This window comes from Nesoenas mayeri, assembly GCF_963082525.1.
Source record: "Nesoenas mayeri genome assembly, chromosome: 3".
In the NCBI taxonomy this organism is placed as follows: domain Eukaryota; kingdom Metazoa; phylum Chordata; class Aves; order Columbiformes; family Columbidae; genus Nesoenas; species Nesoenas mayeri.
Window position 1 is genome coordinate 403,227 of NC_137544.1, and position 21,294 is coordinate 424,520.

Sequence of the window (21,294 nt, forward strand, 5' to 3'; positions counted from 1 at the left end):
AGCTCTGCGCACCCACAGCTCTGCACACATGTAGCTCTGCGCACCCACGGCTCTGTGCACCCACGGCTCTGCACACCCACGGCTCTGCACACCCTCGGCTCTGCACACCCACGGCTCTGCACACCCACGGCTCTGCACACCCACGGCTCTGCACACCCACAGCTCTGCACACTCACGGCTCTGCACACCCACAGCTCTGCGCACCTGCAGCTCTGCACACATGTAGCTCTGCACACCCGCAGCTCTGCACACCAACAGCTCTGCACACCAACAGCTCTGCACACCCACAGCTCTGCACATCCACGGCTCTGCGCACCCACGGCTCTGCGCACCCACGGCTCTGCGCACCCACAGCTCTGCGCACCCACAGCTCTGCACACATGGCTCTGCGCACCCACAGCTCTGCACACACGGCTCTGCGCACCCACAGCTCTGCGCACTCACAGCTCTGCGCACACGGCTCTGCGCACACGGCCCTGTGCACCCACAGCCCTGTGCACCCACAGCTCTGTGCACCCACAGCTCTGCACACATGTAGCTCTGCACACACGGCTCTGTGCACCCACAGCTCTGCACCCACGGCTCTGTGCACCCGCAGCTCTGCACACCCACAGCTCTGCACACCCACAGCTCTGCACACCCACAGCTCTGCACACACGGCTCTGTGCACCCGCAGCTCTGCACACCCGCAGCTCTGCACACCCGCAGCTCTGCACACCCGCAGCTCTGCACCCACGGCTCTGCGCACCCACGGCTCTGCGCACCCACAGCTCTGCGCACACACAGCTCTGCGCACACACGCGGCTCCACGCACACACGCGGCTCTGCGCACATGCGGGTCTAGGCACACACGCGGCTCTGCGCACACACACGGCTCTGCGCACGCAGACTTGGGCGCAGGCTGCAGCACAGACGGGATCCTCGCGGGACGCTGCGTGTCAGGAGGAGCAGCAGCCGCCGGGGGAACCGGTGGCCCCTGCTTTGTCCCCAGCTGCCACACAACCTTGTGATAAAACCCCAAATGGAGCCCAAGAGGGTTAGTCCTTGGAAACGAGGTGGGAGGGAGAGATCTCGTCCGTCTGTCCTGCCCAGCACAGCTGAGCCCTTCCCGGCGCAGACCTGGCGAATCGCCGGGGTGGCGCAGGGACAGGACGGCTCGCACAGCCCAGGTGAAACGGTTCAGCCCCAAGCGCACGCGTGGCACAACCGGGAGCGAAGGGCCGAAGCAGCAGGAGCCCCGCTGCCGGGCTCCGGTGTGCGCCGCTCTCTCCAGACAGCATCACAGCAAGGGAACACCAAACCAGTGGCCGGAGCCCAGGAGCTCCCGGCGCACAGCACCGCTCCTGCAGGGCCACGTGCCTCGGCACGGCAAACGCGAGAGTGGCGGCAATTCGGGCGAACATCAAAAGCAATAGGAACTGAAAGTTTTGGCTCTTTTTTCCAAATGAAAGGCAGAGGCACTTACCTTTCGGAGAATGTCTTCTGCTAATGTGAGGAATGCCTTCTCAATGTTTATATTTGCTTTTGCACTAGTTTCGAAGAACCTAATACCATGCTCCCTAGCAATCTAGACCAGAAAAGAAAGAGGTTGTTAGCATCGCCATGGATTTACTCAAAGGTGCTGCTGTGACGTGGGGATTAGCAGCTTTTACACAGGCAATATTCTCCAGCCGTAGCAGGCAGCACGAGTGCGAGCTACGCAGAGTGCCACAACAGAAGGTTCAGGACTTACTGATTCAGAAACAGCAAGTAAAGTGTATTAAACACTTTAGTGTCAATGCCTGAACGTAAGACAGATATCACACAAGGCTGCCAGGTGATAAGTAACTTAAGGGATGCCTGAAAAATGTCAGTTTACTTTGATAAGCAAGATTTTGTCCACCACTTACCTGCTCGCCTTTTGCTCTAGGGACAACTCTCTTATCTTCCATGTCACACTTGTTTCCTAACAGCATCCTCTCCACGTCTTCGTTGGCGTGCTGAAATGAGACGAGATGCAGGCTGACGCGTGCCCCACCCGCAGCGAGTGTCCGCCTCCCTGCTGCGCGTCCAGAGCGGCTGAAGCCCCGCCTGACGTTCGCAGGCCCAGCCGCGCTGGCCTGAGCCGCACACAGGCTGCTGCAAACCCTTCAGACAGCGAGTTTGGGCCAAACTGCTCACGTACCCTGCAAGTGGAACCAGACACCCGCTACGGGTTTGACGGGCTCCGTTGCCAAACCAATGCCAGTTGTTTCCCTGTCCTTTTTATTTCTGTAGTTCAAGCATGAAGTCCTTTCGGGAAAAAGACCAAGTGCTGCTCTGCAGCCCTGGTTCTTCCCGTTAGTGACACCGGCCCGTCAAAGCTTCGCTGGTTTGCATTCCGTGGCGTGGGCACAGACCAGCTCCCTGCGTGGACTGCGGGGCGCCTGGTTTTACAAGTGCCAGATGGGCACATTCAGAGATAGGAGGGGACCGGCGCACCCACGGCCGCGGCTGCCACCCGCCCGCCCTGCGTGCCGCACGCGCTCCGCATGGCGCCGCCGCTTCCCGGCTGCTCAAAGGGTCCTGAGCACAGTTCTGTTGTAGACATGGTAGTGTCCTTACAAAGTGTGGCTATGCTGTCAACCACCGCAAAGCCAGATTACCAAGGACTTAGTAAAGAACTCCTTCCGCTGCAGTTATTTTCAGAGGAGTTACCAAGTTAGCCAGCAAAGGGAAATGAGGGCGCTCCAGCACCGCGCTGCTCCCAGCCATCGCGCTGTCACACCCAGAGCAGGACTGCGTCAAAAGGCAGGACCGTGCACGGGAACCACCTGTGCCAGGCCAGAGCGAGTGCCAGTGCTTGCCCAGGGCAGGCTGGATGAGCGCAGATCCCCGGCCGCGCGGCTGCCGCAGCGCTGCCAGCATCCACGGCGGCGCCCAAAGAACGTGCCAAGGACACGCACCGCGTGAGCAGGAAATTCCAGCAGCACAAGCATCACTTAAGTGGATAACTCAAGTACTTTGAGACCTGCCATGAGAAGCTTCTTGGAGAGTCTAATCTGAATTTACTTTCACTTCAACAGCCTTAATACTACTTTACAGTAGAATTACTAACAGAACTAGAGAGGGGAGAGATCCACGCTCCCACTAATAACCCATTTCATGCTCCTCCGGAGATCACCCCGTTTTTCCCTTCGGGTCACAGGGAGGAAGGGCAGCCGGACAGCACGGGCAGATTAACATACCGTGTACATTCATCTTTCATGCACACACAGAAGTGCTCCCGCAGCACCAGACACCTCGCACAGCACCGGACACCTTGCACAGCACCGGACACCTCGCACAGCACCGCCAGCCCCGCCGCACCGAACCGCGCGCTCCTGCCGGCCCTGAGCCCATGTGCCGGCACAGCCGCCTCTGCACAACGGGTGACTGTGAAATAACGGGGGGCCTTGAAATAATAAAGTGTCTAGCAAGGATGAAGGTGTCACCCCTCTAGGTTCCCCGGCTATTTCTAAATCCAGGGTTAGGTACCCCGCAGAAGAGCCTCCCGCACAGGACAGCGGTTCGGAACAGCAGCTGGCTAAGTGGGAGTTCTGCTCGAGAGGAGATCCTCGGCAATATTAACTGCCTGTAAAGCCAAAGCGCTTATTGACTTCATTCACAACATCTGCAATGATCCTGTACGTGACAGAGTAACACCCGCCACACGTTTTACCGAGAAGCCTCAAGAGTGCAGCCGGAGCCTCAGAGGACGGCTTCACCCGTCCCTCCTGCCAGCACCCTCAATCCCGAGCTTCCAGAGTGGAAACAGCTTCCTCAGGCGCCACACAGCCCTGACAAACCGCAGCCAGCGCGCACCTGAAAGCAGCCACACAGGCTTGTGTGACACAGACTGAAGAACACGAGGTCAGCGAGCACAGCCGCTCCTCACACTCGACGGTACGAGTGACGTGAGTCACTCGGCTTCCGGGCTGCTATGGAGTTTTTAAACAACCGAAAGGCCTTGGGTTCAAGTTTACATTCAACTCGTCGCTGAGACTCTTCCTGCGCTGCCTGGACCCCCACCCCTTTTGCACCCCCAGTGTCCACCTTCCCACGAGCAGTACAGTTTCCCATTCCTCACACCTGGAAACTGAAGTCCCAATATCACCCTTTTCCTGTGTAAGAACGTTCCAGCAGCACCCAGCGGCGGCGCTCAGCTCTGCAGGGCCGGCCTCGTGCTCTCCAGGAACATAACCAAGCTGCAAAATCCCAACTTTGGTTCCATTTGGGAACAAAGCAAGAACTAAGAGCTGTGCTGCTCTCTGACATCTCGGACTCCCCGGAGACCCAACTCCTGAGGATCCAGGCACTGAATGTTTCCACATGGGTTTCTTCTGCTCCACCTGACCCTGTCCTGGGCTCCTCGTTTGGCGCTCAGCTCCAACGAGGACAGGGCAGCTGTGCAGCGCGAGTGGCCCGCCAGCCCTGCCCCGCAGCCACACCAGCTCTAGCAGCCACGGTGAACCTGCACAGGACTCCGGGCACCAGCTCTGCGGCAGCGAGGTGACCCTACTGCAGTGTCTTCGAGCCTTCGTAGCTGTTATAAACCAGGCTGGCACTGGAGGTGGGCTGCTCTGCACCACTGCAGCTTACGGCTCAGCGCCGCTCCTCCGCACGCCACCCCCAGGCAGCAGCTCCCGGGTACCACCCGGTGTATTCCTCACCTCTAGGCATCCTCCAGCACAGAACCAGCTGTTCATGCCTGGATCTGCCCTGTAGGACAGCGCCAGCTCCTGTGCGGGGCTGCAAGCCTTCACGCTGCTGCTGAAGTGCTGAGGGGGGATGCAGGGCCCAGGCGAAGAGCAGCCCCCAGAGCCCCGAGGTGTAACTCGCACCCTCCACCAGGGCTGGAGCAGCAGCGGCAGTCCCGGAGCTGAGCTCTGCGGGACTCAGCACGCGCTCTGCGGTCACAGCCAACCGCCCGGTGCCGGGACCTCGCAAACGCGACTCACCTCATCTATGTTTCTGAGCCACTTGCTGATGTTCTCGAAGCTCTTGGCGTTGGTGATGTCGTACACTAGCATGATCCCCATGGCACCTCTGTAGTAGGAGGTGGTGATGGTGTGGAACCGCTCCTGCCCCGCCGTGTCCCTGCGCAGAACAGACACAGCCATCAGAAACGCCGCGGGGTGTGCGGAGCGGCCGCGGCTCTGCCTGGGGGACGGGCCGCGCTCTCCGCGACGGGGAGCACGCTCCGGCGCGCACCTGCGAGCACGGCTCAGCCCCCAGCTGCACGGCTCAGCCCCCAGCTGTACGGCTCAGCCCGCAGCTGCACGGCTCAGCCCCCAGCTGCACGGCTCAGCCCCCAGCTGTACGGCTCAGCCCCCAGCTGTACGGCTCAGCCCGCAGCTGCACGGCTCAGCCCCCAGCTGTACGGCTCAGCCCCCAGCTGCACGGCTCAGCCCCTAGCTGCACGGCTCAGCCCCCAGCTGTACGGCTCAGCCCGCAGCTGTACGGCTCAGCCCCCAGCTGTACGGCTCAGCCCCCAGCTGCACGGCTCAGCCCCTAGCTGCACGGCTCAGCCCCCAGCTGTACGGCTCAGCCCGCAGCTGTACGGCTCAGCCCCCAGCTGTACGGCTCAGCCCCCAGCTGTACGGCTCAGCCCCCAGCTGCACGGCTCAGCCCCCAGCTGCACGGCTCAGCCCCCAGCTGCCGCCGGGCGCTCAGAACACAAGGACAAGCTCCAGTAAGCCAGGCCCAAGATGGTGCAGAAACTTGGGCCCTCAAGTTTCTCTCTTGGTTTTAACTTTAAAGAGAATTGCTTTGTTAAAAGCCATTTCAGAGTCAGCTGTGACAGAGGCGGAAGCACCGGAGCGCTGAGCCTGGCTCACACGACCGTGGCGGCAGCTCTGCTGTCCCACCACAATAAATAAACCCAGCCCCAAGCCACAGGAGAAACCTGCTGATCTTGAACTTTGGGTTTCTATTGACAGCTTGAAACTTGCACTCAAAAGGAGAAACTGGCGTTGCCAAGTCTCGTATCTCAGGGAAGCGTACGGCGCATCCTGAGCCGCGGTGAGCACGGGAACGGGAGCGAGAACCGCTCCAGCACACGGGGAGCCCAGCTGGGCTGGGAGCTGGGCTGGGAGCCCAGAACAGCGCCGTCCCGGACGCCCCTGTCCCCAGCCGCTCCTGCCAAATGGACGGCAGAAGAAGCCGTCTCAAACCTCTGCCACCGTTTTGAAGTTACGTACCGTGCTCACGGACCACCCGAGTGGCCACTGCACAAACCGGCCGCTCAGCGCACGCTTCTGTGCAAGCTCCCAAAACACTGCTGCTTGTTCAGCGGTGCCACCGTCACCGTCACTGTCAGCCGAGCCGGGAACCACCGCTGGCCCCACAGTGCCCTCCCGCTGCAGCCCCTGCTCGGACCCACACGGCTCTGATCCACAGCGCTCTGACCCACACTGCTCTGACACACAGCGCTCTGACACACATCGCTCTGACCCACATCACTCCGCACTTGCTGCAGCTTAGAGCCCAGGAGAATTTTAGATCAAAGTGTAGGAAAGTAAATCCAGCAGATGTACTGTAACTGTAACATTAAAATGTAGATTTCTATAAGCAATATGCTGATAAATGATCATGCAAGATCAATGAACGTGTGTACTTTCAATCTAATTCCGAGGTCTTTGATGGAACACAGGACAAACCAGCTTGCATGCCCTTAAGTTGAGAATTAAGAGTTAACTGCACATTCTGGTGTGTTTCAGGGACGTCAGCCCGACAGACGACACGTTCACAGACAGTTTCACACGATGTACGATCAAAGGTGTGTCCAAGTTTGAGCTGGTCTAACTGGAGATAAACTCCAGAAAAGTGTCTCCCACGCAGCCCAGGACAGAGCCCTGTAAAACATCTCAACAGAGTTCCTACCCACACATCATTTATTTCCTCTCGCCATGAGTTCTGTACCCACTTGCCATCTTCACCTCGCCCATCGCCCCTGCCTTGCCCTGCTGAGCAGTGTCCGACAGCCTCACGAGGCGCTGGACACGGCCCCTGTGCCCCGGGACAGCTCGGGGGGCCCTGGGCCACGGGAACACCCGGTTGTCACTCACTGCTCGTCCTGTGCTCCTACAACCAACCTGCTCAGTTAACTCCGCTCTCTGGTGGCAGCTGAAGCGAAGCTCGGGATGGAGAGCGAGCTGGAGGGAGGAAGCAGACAGCCTGCACTGCTGCCCTGTTTGGCTTTTAATTGTTACTATATCTGCCCTTTCCCCTCCTTAATGGATTCTCCATTCATTATTCAGAGAGAAGTCTTAATGGATGCGAGAGTAGAGAACGGACCAAAGCAAGCAGAGGAAAGGAGTGATGGGTTTCGCACTGCCGAGGACCAGCGGACCTGCCCTGAGCAACCCACACGAGACACTGGGACACGGGGACACCAGGACACTGAGAGACCGGGACACCAAGATACCAGGACACCGAGACACCCCCGGGACACCAAGGCAGCGAGACACAGACACAGGGACACCGGGACACGGGGACAGCAAAACAGCAGGACACAGGCCGTGGGTCCACCTGCTACGGGTGCGCAATGGATCCTGGATGGGGGCAAAACCACGTGTGGTACCAGCCCGCTCCCCGCACTGAAACAGATGCGGACGAGGGCTGTGAAGGCGGCTGGGGGGACGCAGCCCTGCGGCTCAGGGAACGGAGAACTCGGTGTCTTCGGCTGCAACGGCAAGACCAAGAGGGTGTCCTGTGGCACCGGGGAGCGGAGAAGCACGAGGAAAGTGAAAGACCTATTTAAACGACTCTCATGCCCACATTAGGCGTGCACAGGCTCTGTCACATTAGCAGCTTAACCAACACAGAAAGGATTTCTGGGCCAGCTTTCCGGCTGACCTGGCAGAAACTAAAGAAACCTTAACACGTGCTATGAGTGTTTGTGAACGATTTACATGGATGCAACAAGGAGAGACGGTATCTGATGATCTGTGACGAACCTCCCAGCCCACACTGCTCAAAGTGAAGGTCTTCAGTAAATTAAACTAAATAATTCCTAGCAAAATAATCCTAAACATTTTATTACTGTCCCGCTGCTGCTGCTGATAATATTTTTCAAGTAGGCAGCAGAAGACTGCGTTGAAGAAAGGGGACTGCTGGCACACGGCTGGCACATCGCAGCTGCACTGGAGAACACTGATGGGGCAATGGGTGCAAACTGGAACACAGGAGGTTCTGCTTAAAGAGGAGAAGCAACTTGTTGGGGTGAGGGTGGCAGAGCCTGGCCCAGGCTGCCCAGGGGGTTGTGGAGTCTCCTTCTGTGCAGACATTCCAACCCGCCTGGACACCTTCCTGTGTAACCTCATCTGGGTGTTCCTGCTCCATGGGGGGATTGCACTGGATGAGCTTTCCAGGGCCCAGGGACTCTCTGCAGCAGTTCCCTGTCCTGCTGGAACTGAGGGGCCACAACTGGACACAAGATTCCAGGTGTGGTCTCCCCAGGGCAGAGCAGAGGGGCAGGAGAACCTCTCTGACCTACTGACCACCCCCTTCTAACCCACCCCAGGTCCCATTGGCTTCCTGGCCACAAGGGCCCAGTGCTGGCTCATGGTCACCCTGCTGTCCCCAGGACCCCCAGCTCCCTTTCCCCTACGCTGCTCTCTAATAGCTCATTCCCAGCTTATACTGGAACCTGGGGCTGTTCCTGCCCAGATTCAAGACTCTACACTTGCCCTTGTTCTATTCCATTAAATTTTCCCCGCCCAGCTCTCCATCCTGTCCAGGTCTCTGATGGCAGCACAGCTCCCAGTGTCACCACTGCTCCCAGCTTGGTGTCACCAGCAAACTGGCTGAGGGTCCAATTCCCTCGACACCCCAACGCGGGGCAGAGACTCCAGCCCGGCTGGGGACGAAACACACACTGGGGTCGGCAAGGTACGAAATGTCACCACCCGTCACTGTGCAAACAGCTGCAGGTCACTGTTCTGGAGAAAAAAGCACCAACGATAATGACGCTGACTGACCATAACCGCAACAGTGGTGTTCGGCTGATCAGCTCCAGTGGCTCCCGCGGTGACAGACCCGGGCCCTGGTGTGGCACAGCCAAAGGGACGAGGGCAGTGCCAGGTTTTGGAACGGCTCCAGCCGCACAGCCCCCACCCCCCCGCGGCAGCGGGGCCTGGGCACGGGTGACACGCTCCCAGCCGCCCGGGGAGCGCAGACAGGCAGCGTGGGGAAACAGGGACGATGGCACAAAGTATCTTCACCAAAAGCCCCCTGGTCAGCCCCGAACCTCTGCTGGGCAAAACTCCTCATACAGGAAGGGCTGCAAACTACAGAGCCTTGATTTTTCCTTCTTTCATCAAAAGCTCATGGCACAGGAACTTCAGCCTCTGCTTTCCAAGTTCCAGCTCAGATACGCAATTTTAAACGGGCAGGAACAGAAAGCAGATCCGGGCAACGAGTTCCTGACTGTGCAATGTTTAACAGTTGCAGTTTCATGAAACTCAGCTCACCCAGACCCCTCTGCTCCTAAAGCACTAAACCCCGCAGGGTGCACAGCTCCACGATCTCTGGCTTCTTTGTATACACATTAGACATCCCCAGTATTCCATATTTCCATTTCCTACATTTCATGATGACTTTTTCCTAAGTTTAGCCATTCCAACGTTTTATTCTACCTTTGTATCCCATGGTGATTCACAGCACCTGCCCTTTTGGGGTTAAAAACATGACACAAAAGGACTTTCAGAAGCGCTGGTTTGATCCGGGTTGAAGATGTGGATGTTCAGCCTGGTGAGCTCAGGAGCACGAGCCGCCCAGCACGGCCAGCGACGCTGCCCCCGGGCACACAACCCCACCGAGCGCGCCGCGTTCTGCCGGAGGCGCCTGCGGGACTGAGACCCGAAACGCGAGCGGGCGCACTCAGAGCGCTGCAACCAGACGCTTCAAACGCGCTCGTTCGGGAGCACAACCACTAACAGGCAGCGGGAGAGCAGCTCTGCCTCCCAGCCGGGACCTGCAGCTGCAGACACCGGCACCATCCAGCCACACGAGATCTTCAGCAGTGGGGCCAAAATGGGCAGATTCAAGCTGTAAATGAGCTCTGAACTCTGGGCAGAGCTTTAGTTTGGAGAAGAGGAGACTGAGGGGTGACCTTATTAATGCTTATAAATATATAAAGGGGGAGTGCCATGAGGATGGAGCCAGGCTCTTCTCGGTGGCAAACAACGGTAGGACAAGGGCTAATGGGATCCTCCCAGCCAGGGGATCTGCCAACCGCCCGGCGGTCACGGTGGCTACAAACCCACACACATCTCCTCCCGGTTCTTAAAAACGCTGTAGGTGAACACACATGGAGCTTCGCCGCTCCTGAGTCACAAAACAGCCACACAATTCCATCTCGGATCACCCTTCCGCAGCCGCCCCGGGGACCCGCCCTTGCTGCCGGGCCGGCACTCACCAGATCTGTAGTTTGATCTTCTTTCCTTGTAATTCAACAGTTTTGATCTTGAAGTCTATCCCTGAAATAAACAAGCACACAAGTAATTAGTATTTACTTACAAAAGGCAATTCCACATCAACTCACACGCGCTCTGGACCGAAGAGCGGCGGCTTTGTCCCTCCCCACGCGGAGGAATAGTGGAATAAATCAGAATTGGTCGGAAGGGACCACAAGGATCATCTGGTCCAGCCTTTCTTGGCAGAGCCTGGTCTGGCCAAGCTCGCCCAGCCCTGTCCAGCCGAATCTTCACCGCATCCCACGTTGGGAAATCCACCACTTCCCTGGGGAGGTCATTCCAGTGCCTGATCGTTCCCACCGTGACAAATTCCCCTCTCGTGTGCGATCGGAATCTCCCCAGGAGTCACTTGCACCCATTGCCTTTGTCCTTTCCATGGGACTCCTTGTACAAAGGGACATTCCAGCTTCTCCGCAGCCGCCCTTCAAACACCCGGAATAAATAACCCCTGTGGGCTGCGTGCCGCTTACAGAGGGACAGGCGCCGTACAAGGACGGGGCAGCCACGAAATCGGTCACCTTGGGGACAGAATGAAGACAAGGGATGGGTGACAGCAGTACGGAACGCAGCATCACACGCCCGTCACCTCAGAATCGCTCCTGTCAAGCTGCAGCTGTTCTCCCAGGACGGATGACGGAGCAGAGGCCGAGGTGCCCGTCTCACCTTCCTGGGGTAACTCTAACCCAAGGCAGAGGCGTCTCTACAACAGGCAAACACGACCTCGCAGGCACCTGGTGAGGAGCGTCCGCCCCGCGCAGGGAGACGCGAACGCCGGTGCGGGGCCCTGGGGAACGCCGCTCAGCGCAGCGCGCCGGCGCAGCGGCCGTCCCGGCAGCGGCACGGGGAGCCCCGGCGGCTCGGGCGCCGCTCACTCCAGAGCTGCGGGCACGGGCTGCAGCGCGCGGAGCAGGACGGACACCCCGCCCTCCCCACGCTCCGACAGCGCTAGAGCTCTGACTTCCAATTCAAATCACAGAAACACCGCTGGCGGTTTTTCATGCTTTTCCAAAAATCTGGTTATATTTAGAGTTTTTGAAAGGCAGCAGCTGCCATCGCGCACTTCCCTCCTAAATCTGCAAGGTCATTTTATAGCAAGTAAGATTAAACAGAATTTATGAAGCACACTATTATGTAAGATGCCTGCATGGGAAGTCTGCTGCAAACTCCTTATAGCTCAATATACTGCACACACGACTTCATTTCAACATTGAAATACTAAATCAGTAACATCTTTTCGCACACAAGCTTAGGCGGTGGGAGGGAGGGAACCCCCTCCCCACAGCACCGTGTCGCGTGGGGAGGAACCTGCTCAGACAACACGAGGTGGAACCCAGGGAATACCGGTTCAATGAGCCCCAGACGCAGCGCCCCACGGAGCCTCCTGCGCTCACCAGGTATCTCATAAACGTGAACCAGAGCTCACGGGACAAAGCTCCCCGTTTCTAAGGCCCTGCAGTGGCACAGCGAGCACTGAACGAGGCCGCCCGCCCGCTCCGGGCTGTGGGCTCAGGACCCTCGCCCCTCGGGCTCAGGACAGTGCTCCGTTTATTCCCAATTAGCCCAAGTGGCACCTCCTCGCTCCGGGGAAGTGCAGCAACCACCGGAGCTAGCGTCAGTTGTATGTGCTCTGGAAAACAAGCCCGAACGATTAATAGCAACACACAAAACGCCCTGAATCCCCCTAAGAACCCCCAGGCCTGGTGGCGTTGGAGGAAGCAGTTTGCTGTGACGAGGTGCGGCGCAAACTAACACAGCACTGGCCAAACATCCCCAGAGCAGTATTTGATACAGCGACACTTACTTTTAGGCTCTGCCCAGATAAAGCGGGATGTCCGACAGCCACTTTTTATGCCTTAAGATAAAGTAAACTATTAACTTAGCCAAGGAAATTAACCCTTCTCTGCACTGCGAGGGATTTGGCTGACTCTAGTATCCGGGGATCAAATAAATCTCTAATCCCATGTTATACTCAGCTTCCATTCCAATTACAATATAATACTCGCTCAGCCTCCACAGCACAAGGATTGTTATAAATAGCAACAACTATTTGCCTCTAAATACTCTCAGAGTGGTTTTACCAGCCTGGAAGAGCTGGACCCGCGCACGGCTCCGGTGCCGTTCGGCTCCCAGCCCTGCCCGCGACGTGCCCGCAGAAACGCGGGGGTCAGGAGAGGGGACGGGGAGCTCCCAGGAAGGGTAACGGGTATAAGACGTGAACAGCGTGCAGAGGGGGAGATGACGGCCACAGCAGGATAACGACAGAACCCAGGAATTAAAGATGAGCAGGAAATTACTCCCTCATTAAGTGTTGGTAAGATACTCATCAGCTTCAACAGGACAAACTGGAATGCACGGAAGAGCCTGGAAGTGTCCTGCCCGCTCTTCAAACACCCCGTGTAACCCCGGGCTTTCAAAGAAAATGTGGAAACGCTTGTTCCGCCCTGTGCAGCTCACACAGCGAACGGCGGAGCCTCCCGGCAGCCCAGCCCTCTGCCGGGTCCCTCCAGCGCCGCACGGCGCCCCTGCCACAGCAACGGACGGGCCAGGGCTGCCCCAAACCACAGCTCTGAACAGGGGACGGAAGCACACGGACCCAGCCTGGCCGGGCTGCAGGAGCTCTGCAGGTCCCCAGCCCACCTGCTCACACGGGGTCACAGAGCAGATCATGCGGGGTCACAGAGCGGATCACCCAGGGTCACCGAGCAGATCACCCAGGGTCACCAGAGCAGATCACCCAGGGTCACCAGAGCAGATCACACGGGGTCACCAGAGCAGATCACACGGGGTCACCAGAGCAGATCACAAGTGGTCACCGAGCAGATCACACAGGTGGGTCCAGGTGGGTTTGAATGTCTCAGAGCAGGAGACTCCACACCCGCTCTGGGCAGCCTGGGCCAGGCTCCGGCACCTCCCAGCAAACAAGTTTCTGCCCATGTTCACATGGAGCCTCCTGTGTTTCAGTCTGTGCCCGTTGCCCCTCACCCTGGCGCTGGGCACCACTGAACAGAGTCTGGTCCATCCTGACACCCACCCTGAGCTATTGATCCATTGATCACATCCCTCTCAGCTTCTCTTCTCCACTCAGCAGCCCCAGCTCTCTCAGTCTCCTCAGCACAAAGATGCTCCAGACCCCTCAGCGTCTCCGTGTCCCTCCCTGGACTCTGCAGTGACTCTGGTCCCTGACCCGGGGAGCCCAGCACCGGCCCCGCAGCTCCAGATGTGGCCTCCCCAGGCAGAGCAGAGGGGGAGGATTCACCTCCCCGACCTGCTGCCCACACTCTTCCTCACACACCCCAGGTCCCGTTGGCTCTTGGCCACAGGGCACATTGTTGGCTCGTGGTCACCCTGTTGTCCCCAGACCTGCCGGGTCCCTCTGCAGAGCTGCTTTCAGCAGGTCCCCCCAAGCTGTGCTGGTTGGGGGGTTGTTCCTGCCCAGGTGCAGGACCCCACACCTGTCCTTGTTGAATCCATCGGGTTTTGTGTGCCCAGCCCGGCCTGGCCAGGGCTCTGGATGGCAGCGCAGCCTCTGCTGGCTCAGACCGTCCCCCCAGTTTGGGATCACAAGCTATTTATGGATTCTTTAGGTTACTAGAGTGTGAGTATCAAGGCTTAGGAAGCACCACTAGCTGCTCTGCCCTCTCCCAAGCACTGGAGGTCACGGCAAACGCGGGGCTGTGAGGAGTGCCGGGAGCCGGCAGCCAGCCCTGTGCCACGCTCTGTGCCACGCTCTGTGCCACGCTCTGCCGTCCCTGCAGCGCCAGCGGTTATCGCCAACAGCTCCGACGGAGCACCGCGGCTTTGCTTGTGTGAGTCGAAGCACCCAAACGTCTCGGTGAACACAGAACTCACGTGCTCAACGGTTTTGCATTCCCATTGCTCTCAGATGAAAGACATTATGGAAGACCCAGGACTCGTGCCAGCACAACGGCGCGTTTTAAATCCATAATCACCGCATGCAAACAGCCCTGGATCACCTCACACCTCTCGAGCCCCTGCCAAGGCTCTGCAAAGATCACAAACGGTTACTGAGGGGTGAATGCGGAACGCCATCGGTGCAAGGAGGAGGGAGCGGGAGTCCGAGCCCCAAGCAACGAGCCCTTTCCAACATTCCCCAACAAAGGCGGCATTGAGCAGGGCCGCGGGAGCCCCGCGGGGCAGGACGGGAGCCCGGCCGCCCCCCGCGCCTCGGAGCCGCCGCCGCCGGCACCGGCAGCTCGGAAACCACCGCAGCTCGTGTCTCACCTGCCCCTCTGTGCTTCGCAAACGGGCTTTAACACCACTACGTATTTTCAGCTCGGGAGCGAGAAGGACACATGCACAAGTTCATACTCCAGTCTCATCTCTTCAAGCCGACCCTGCTCCGGCCTGAGCTCCCAGCGCCCGCGGTGCGAGTTCAACGGCCGCAGGACACACCGCGGCCCTCCCGCCGGGACCCCGGCCGGCAGGACCGAGCCCAGCCTCCCCGTCCCCACCCCGGCCGGCAGGACCGAGCCCAGCCTCCCCGTCCCCACCTCGGCCGGCAGGACCGAGCCCAGCCTCCCCGTCCCCACCCACAGCTCACGGCGCGGGCGGAACCGGCCCGGTGACTCACGCACGAGCGGGAGAGGAAGAGCCGTGACACGGCTGGTTGGCACCAGGACACCGCCACCGAAAAGAAACCTGCGTCTTCAGGTGTGCTTCCAGCCTACAGCAGGGCCCGGTTCACAGCCCTAAAATGATTTTATTGCAGAGATGGAATGAAAGAAAATGTATCAACAGCAGGAAAATACAGAAATAACTAAGCCTGAAACCTTCAAAATTTACAAAATTAACTTTGGGGCAGAGACCTTGTAGAGCTTTGTTTAGGCTTTTTTGCAACTATCTGATTATGAGACCCCTCAGTTCTTGAGACCAACTAATAATGCTGTAAGAGCTTCTCAAGCTTAATGCCTGAGCCAGCAATGGCTTCTGAAGCGCTCCTAAGGCAGACGGCGCTTTACCGAGCTCACCGGCGCCCGGCGCGCAACGCCAGGAGAAAGCTGCTTCCTCTAAGCCCTCCCAGTGCCAAGCTTTCCCAGCGTCGAGTCCAGAATCACACACTCTTGAAGTCCAGGTCAGTCTTGCACACAAGATCTAATACTTCAAAACGTTCTTCTCCTGAGAATACACAGACATTGACATTTGCTATCAATGGAGGAAGATCAGGTATTTTGCAAGAAAGCTTCTGATGTGAACAGGCTGGCTCCTTCCAAGGAGAGCCCAGCACAAGCGCACCCAGCCGGAGGTGAGAGTTCTGGCTTTAATGAAGCTTTAGTGACCTCAGTCACTACTCAGGTCTTTCAAAATATTTATTCTACAAGGTACTGAGACCCGCACAGCAGGAGCACACGGCACTCCCACCCACACACCAGCGCTTCCCAGGCTGTGCCTCGACGGCATTTCTCAGGTGTTTTCCTTCCCTGCCTCTCCAGCACTGACCAAGTCTCTCCCGGCGCTGGGTCTCCAGGCGCTGGGGTCTCCAGGCACCAGATCTCCTGGCGCTGGGTCTCCAGGCGCTGGGGTCTCCAGGCACTGGGGTCTCCTGGCACCGGATCTCCAAGTGCCGGGTCTCCAGGCGCTGGGGTCTCCAGGCCCCGGGTCTCCAGGCGCCGTACCCGACACGGGCAGCAGGGACTCTGTGGAGACGACACTTTGCGCTTGCTGTGAGAGGCGTTTAAAGCACAAATTCAGAGAGTTTATTTCAGAGGAGCAGCCTCAGCCCCAAGGCGGGTGACCATCCAGCGCCCTGCAGGCTGGCACCACTGAGTCTGGCTCCGCAGGGACCTGTGCGAGCACACAGGCGTGACACAAACACAGGAACCCGTCTGAAAGAACCTTAACTCTGCGTCTTATCTAAAAGTGAGTGAAAGCTGAAGCTTTATGAGCGAGCGAAGGCGGCTGCGGCAGCGGGAGGAGCCCCTGCAGCCACGGCAATTCCTTCTGAAGCGGGATTCGCTGGCCCTGGCAGAAAGCGCGGCGCTCGGCTGCAGGAGAGAACACTGCTCAGGGCCAGGCTCCGAAACGGGTCGACCGCGTTCTCCTCCCCATGCGCTCGTGCCTCACACCTCACGGGAATCTCTCTAACGAACGGGATCTCCGGGACTGCTCATCTCTGCACAGTCTTCGTTCTGCACTGAAACAGCAACGGGAGTCGCCACAGAGTCTCAAACTTCTGTCCACCGAAGCGAGTCCGAATGGGACTATCAGAGAGGTGGAGCCGAGGAGGAACCCGGAGCCCTTGGCTTCTTTGAAACAGCACGGGGGCATCGAGCCAGGTACGGGACTGACACTTCAGATCATCAGTGCCTGCTCTAACAAGCCGATTTTCACCAGGAGTGAGGATCACACAGTATTGAGCTCTTCCTTCAGCCCTGACCAGGTGCAGCAGAGTCAGCTACTCGGGAAGGCAGAGTGTGAGCAGCAAGAACACACCAGCAGTGGAACCAGGAGGAGTCTATCGACGCGCTGGAGCCCGGCTACACGCAAACAGTGATCTGAGTCCAAACCCTGCAGGCAGTTCTAATTCTGCTCCTGGTGGGAGGACGTGCAGACAGTTCTCACGACACCTCCCGGTCCTCCAGCACCAAACCCCCCTCCTCTCCGGCTTTCCAGCGTGTTTAATCTCGGGAGTAAACAAGATAGTAACCAAGTGAATAGGACAGCCAGTGCTCTGTGCAAGAAAGCTCAGACCACACGCTCAGCGCCCGTTTAACTGTGTGTGTGCGCATACGGACAGCGCAGACACGGCTCCAGCCTCCCACACACCCAGCCGCACCGACAGCAGCGCTCGGACTCTCCTACACCAATTCGCAGTGCCAAATTCTCTGAGGAAAGAGAAAGCCCAGTATTGTCTAACACAAACTGCCACGTGAAACAAACACCTTGGAAAGGTGAAACCAAGGTGAGCGAACACAAGTTCTGCCCAAAGCGCGGACCCCGCGGGCCCCTGGGAACGCAGTCCCAGCGAGGCTCTGCCTTCTGTCCTCTTTCCTAACGCTGGAGCCTGCAGGCGCACAAACCGCTGCAGGAGGCTCCGAGAGCGAAGGGCCCGGGACGAGCACACGCGGCTGCACGACAGTGGAACCAGGAACCCGTACAAAACAAGAGGAATAATGAATGTAGTAACTGCCACATCGACAGAACTTTCCCCAAAACGAACCAGACGTTTGGTTAGCAGAGGGGAACCTTCAGTTCCGTCATTTCTGACATTCAGTGACCAGCACTGTAACAAAGCACCGGATTTCTGCGACAGCAAACCAGAAGTTCAATTAATGTGTGTGTTTCGGTGTTCCGTGTTCTCTGTGCTCAGGTTTTCCCAGCGCAGCGTGCGAACCCGAGCAGCTCAAACCCACCGGTCCTGCTCCGCCGGGCTTCGGGTCCTGACGACTCAGCACCCACAGCCCCACAAATTACATCCATTACTCCATAGCGCAGCGCGTCCCTCAGCACCCACAGAGCCACACAAATTACATCTCCACAGCGCAGCACATCCCTCAGCTCTCACAGCCCCACGAGCTCCATCTCCATAGTACAGCGCGTCCCTCAGCTCTCACAGCCCCACGAGCTCCATCTCCATAGCACAGCGCGTCCCTCAGCTCTCACAGCCCCACGAGCTCCATCTCCATAGCGCAGCACATCCCTCAGCTCTCACAGCCCCACGAGCTCCATCTCCATAGTACAGCGCGTCCCTCAGCTCTCACAGCCCCACGAGCTCCATCTCCATAGCGCAGCGCGTCCCTCAGCTCTCACAGCCCCACGAGCTCCATCTCCATAGCGCAGCACATCCCTCAGCTCTCATAGCCCCACGAGCTCCATCTCCACAGCGCAGCACATCCCTCAGCTCTCACAGCCCCACGAGCTCCATCTCCATAGCGCAGCGCGTCCCTCAGCTCTCACAGCCCCACGAGCTCCATCTCCATAGCACAGCGCGTCCCTCAGCTCTCACAGCCCCACGAGCTCCATCTCCATAGCGCAGCGCGTCCCTCAGCTCTCACAGCCCCACGAGCTCCATCTCCATAGCACAGCGCGTCCCTCAGCTCTCACAGCCCCACGAGCTCCATCTCCATAGCACAGCGCGTCCCTCAGCTCTCACAGCCCCACGAGCTCCATCTCCATAGCACAGCGCGTCCCTCAGCTCTCACAGCCCCACGAGCTCCATCTCCATAGCGCAGCACATCCCTCAGCTCTCACAGCCCCACGAGCTCCATCTCCATAGTACAGCGCGTCCCTCAGCTCTCACAGCCCCACGAGCTCCATCTCCATAGCGCAGCGCGTCCCTCAGCTCTCACAGCCCCACGAGCTCCATCTCCATAGCACAGCGCGTCCCTCAGCTCTCACAGCCCCACGAGCTCCATCTCCATAGCACAGCGCGTCCCTCAGCTCTCACAGCCCCACGAGCTCCATCTCCATAGCACAGCGCGTCCCTCAGCTCTCACAGCCCCACGAGCTCCATCTCCATAGCGCAGCGCGTCCCTCAGCTCTCACAGCCCCACGAGCTCCATCTCCATAGCGCAGCGCGTCCCTCAGCTCTCACAGCCCCACGAGCTCCATCTCCATAGCGCAGCGCGTCCCTCAGCTCTCACAGCCCCACGAGCTCCATCTCCATAGCGCAGCGCGTCCCTCAGCTCTCACAGCCCCACGAGCTCCATCTCCATAGCACGTCCTGTCCCTCAGCTCTCACAGAGCCCCACAGATTACATCTCCACAACGCCGCACATCTGCCGCCGGAAGCCTCGGGAACCTGCCCTCGCTGCAGTGGTCCCAGGGAGCCCCACCACAAGCGGGCAGGAGAGAGCCCCCACAAGGCTGGTGTCCTGTTAGAGACTGGTCTTGACGGAGCCGGCCACGGCAGCACAACGCTGCCACGGCAGCACAACGGTGCCACGGGATGCCGTTGCTTCAATCCCACCCGCCACACGTGACAGTGTGATTGGTGCTGCTTTCCCCCACGGCACGTCTGCTCCATCACCCCCAGGACCGTCCCCGCTCGGCTGCAGAGCAACAGCTGCACACAGCTGCTCTGCGCAGCAGCGCTCCCAGGAGCAAGTGCAGAGACTACCGGGGAAACAGCTGTACTTTAACTACTAGGGATCCATGGCACCTGAAATATCCTGGAAAGTGATGTTTTTGTAGAGCAAGAATCAAGAAAAGTAATTATGACCACACCTCTGTCTCTGTAAAATCATGCTAAAGATTCTTAACCGGTGATATTTGCTGGTGTGATGGTGAGTACCTTAACAATGAGGGTCTTGGGGACACGGGTTACACCAGGGTGGGTAATGGTTGGATTTGATGATCCTGAGGGTCTCTTCCAGCCAAAATGACTCTATGATGGATAAACCACTCCGTTACTTACTTCTCTTTAGGAATGCAGCAGATTCTCAACATCCAAACAATCCATTTACCTTCAGCTTTTAACACAAGAGATTAAATGAGATGAAACTAGAGATTCTTTAAAAAGGTGTCTCTCCCTCTTCACCAGACGATGCAGTCCCAGCCCCTCCAAACCACCCTGTGGCTCCCCCTGCACCTTTACTTTTCCACTATGATTTTATAGCGTCTCTATAAAACTATCTTTACAGGTTAAGTTTCACTAACATCGTATCCATACAGATAAATGCCAGAGGTGGCCACATCACGGCAGAGCACAGGACATCAGCAGCAGCCCCCTTGCCAGATCCCCTCCTACCAATTAACCCACTCTTAACGAGGCAGACGACAACGCTGCGAGACGGCAGCTTCTCAGCGTGACCTACATCGTGCCATGGGGACGCTGCAGCTGCTGCGCTTCCAGCGCTGCCCACGCCACGGGCAAACAACTGCAGCGACATACGTGGTGCATGCAAACGAACACAGACCAACCGATACGGGAAACTCGCCTGAACGTTCACTTGGGTGACAAACCCAGCCCGGTCGCTTATATCCCTCCAAATATCTGGCCTAATTCCCTCCAAACAATGGAGGGCCATTGTTACCCAGCCTGACCTCTTATCTGGAAAGGTTACGCACTGAATTCACTCGCAGCTTCGCCGTTTGTAGAACAGAGGATCCTCGTGCTCCGCTGCTGCTTCTCACCTGTAACTGCAACACAGCCCCGAGATGCATCTCACAGCCCATCTGCGACTGCAACACAGCCCTGAGATGCATCTCACAGCCCATCTGCAACTGCAGCCCCGAGACGCATCTCACAGCCCACCTGCAACTGCAACACAGCCCCGAGATGCATCTCACAGCCCATCTGCAACTGCAACACAGCCCCGAGATGCATCTCACAGCCCATCTGCAACTGCAGCCCCGAGACGCATCTCACAGCCCATCTGCGACTGCAACACAGCCCCGAGATGCATCTCACAGCTCACCTGCAACTGCAACACAGCCCCGAGATGCATCTCACAGCCCATCTGCAACTGCAACACAGCCCCGAAATGCAACTCACAACCCACCTGTAACTGCAACACAGCCCCGAGACGCATCTCACAGCCCATCTGCAACTGCACCCCGAGCTCTCCAGGCACCTCAGATCCCACAGCAGCCCATCCAGCGACCACCGACACGGTCCAAAGCTCCGAGGTGCAGAGCTCTGAAGCAAAGGTGCCTCCCCAGCCCGCAATCTTCCCGAGGCGTTCCCGTTTCCCCGCAGGGCAGCAGGCGCGCTGTGAGCATCCTCCGTGTGTCGCTTCTTCTCAAGGACGCGCATTAAATCCAGGGCAAGACCACAGCCTTCCAGCACACCAAAAATGTCCTCTCATTGCTGGCCTCACCTGAAACCTCCTCAACGATCATTCTGCAGATATTTATA

At 58.2% G+C, this 21,294-nt stretch overlaps 1 protein-coding gene across 1 annotated transcript in view; it reads right to left on the reverse strand.

The window, feature by feature from the left end:
• Nucleotides 1-21,294, reverse strand: part of RAB10 (RAB10, member RAS oncogene family) — a 42,014-nt gene that overhangs the window by 3,809 nt on the left and 16,911 nt on the right. Inside the window, exons 2-5 of the mRNA XM_080341080.1 lie at nt 10,421-10,481; nt 4,959-5,097; nt 1,890-1,979; nt 1,466-1,567 (exon numbers count right to left, since the gene is read on the reverse strand). Coding sequence (XP_080197206.1) covers nt 1,466-1,567; nt 1,890-1,979; nt 4,959-5,097; nt 10,421-10,481 — 392 coding nt within the window. The remainder of the gene's footprint in view (nt 1-1,465; nt 1,568-1,889; nt 1,980-4,958; nt 5,098-10,420; nt 10,482-21,294) is intronic.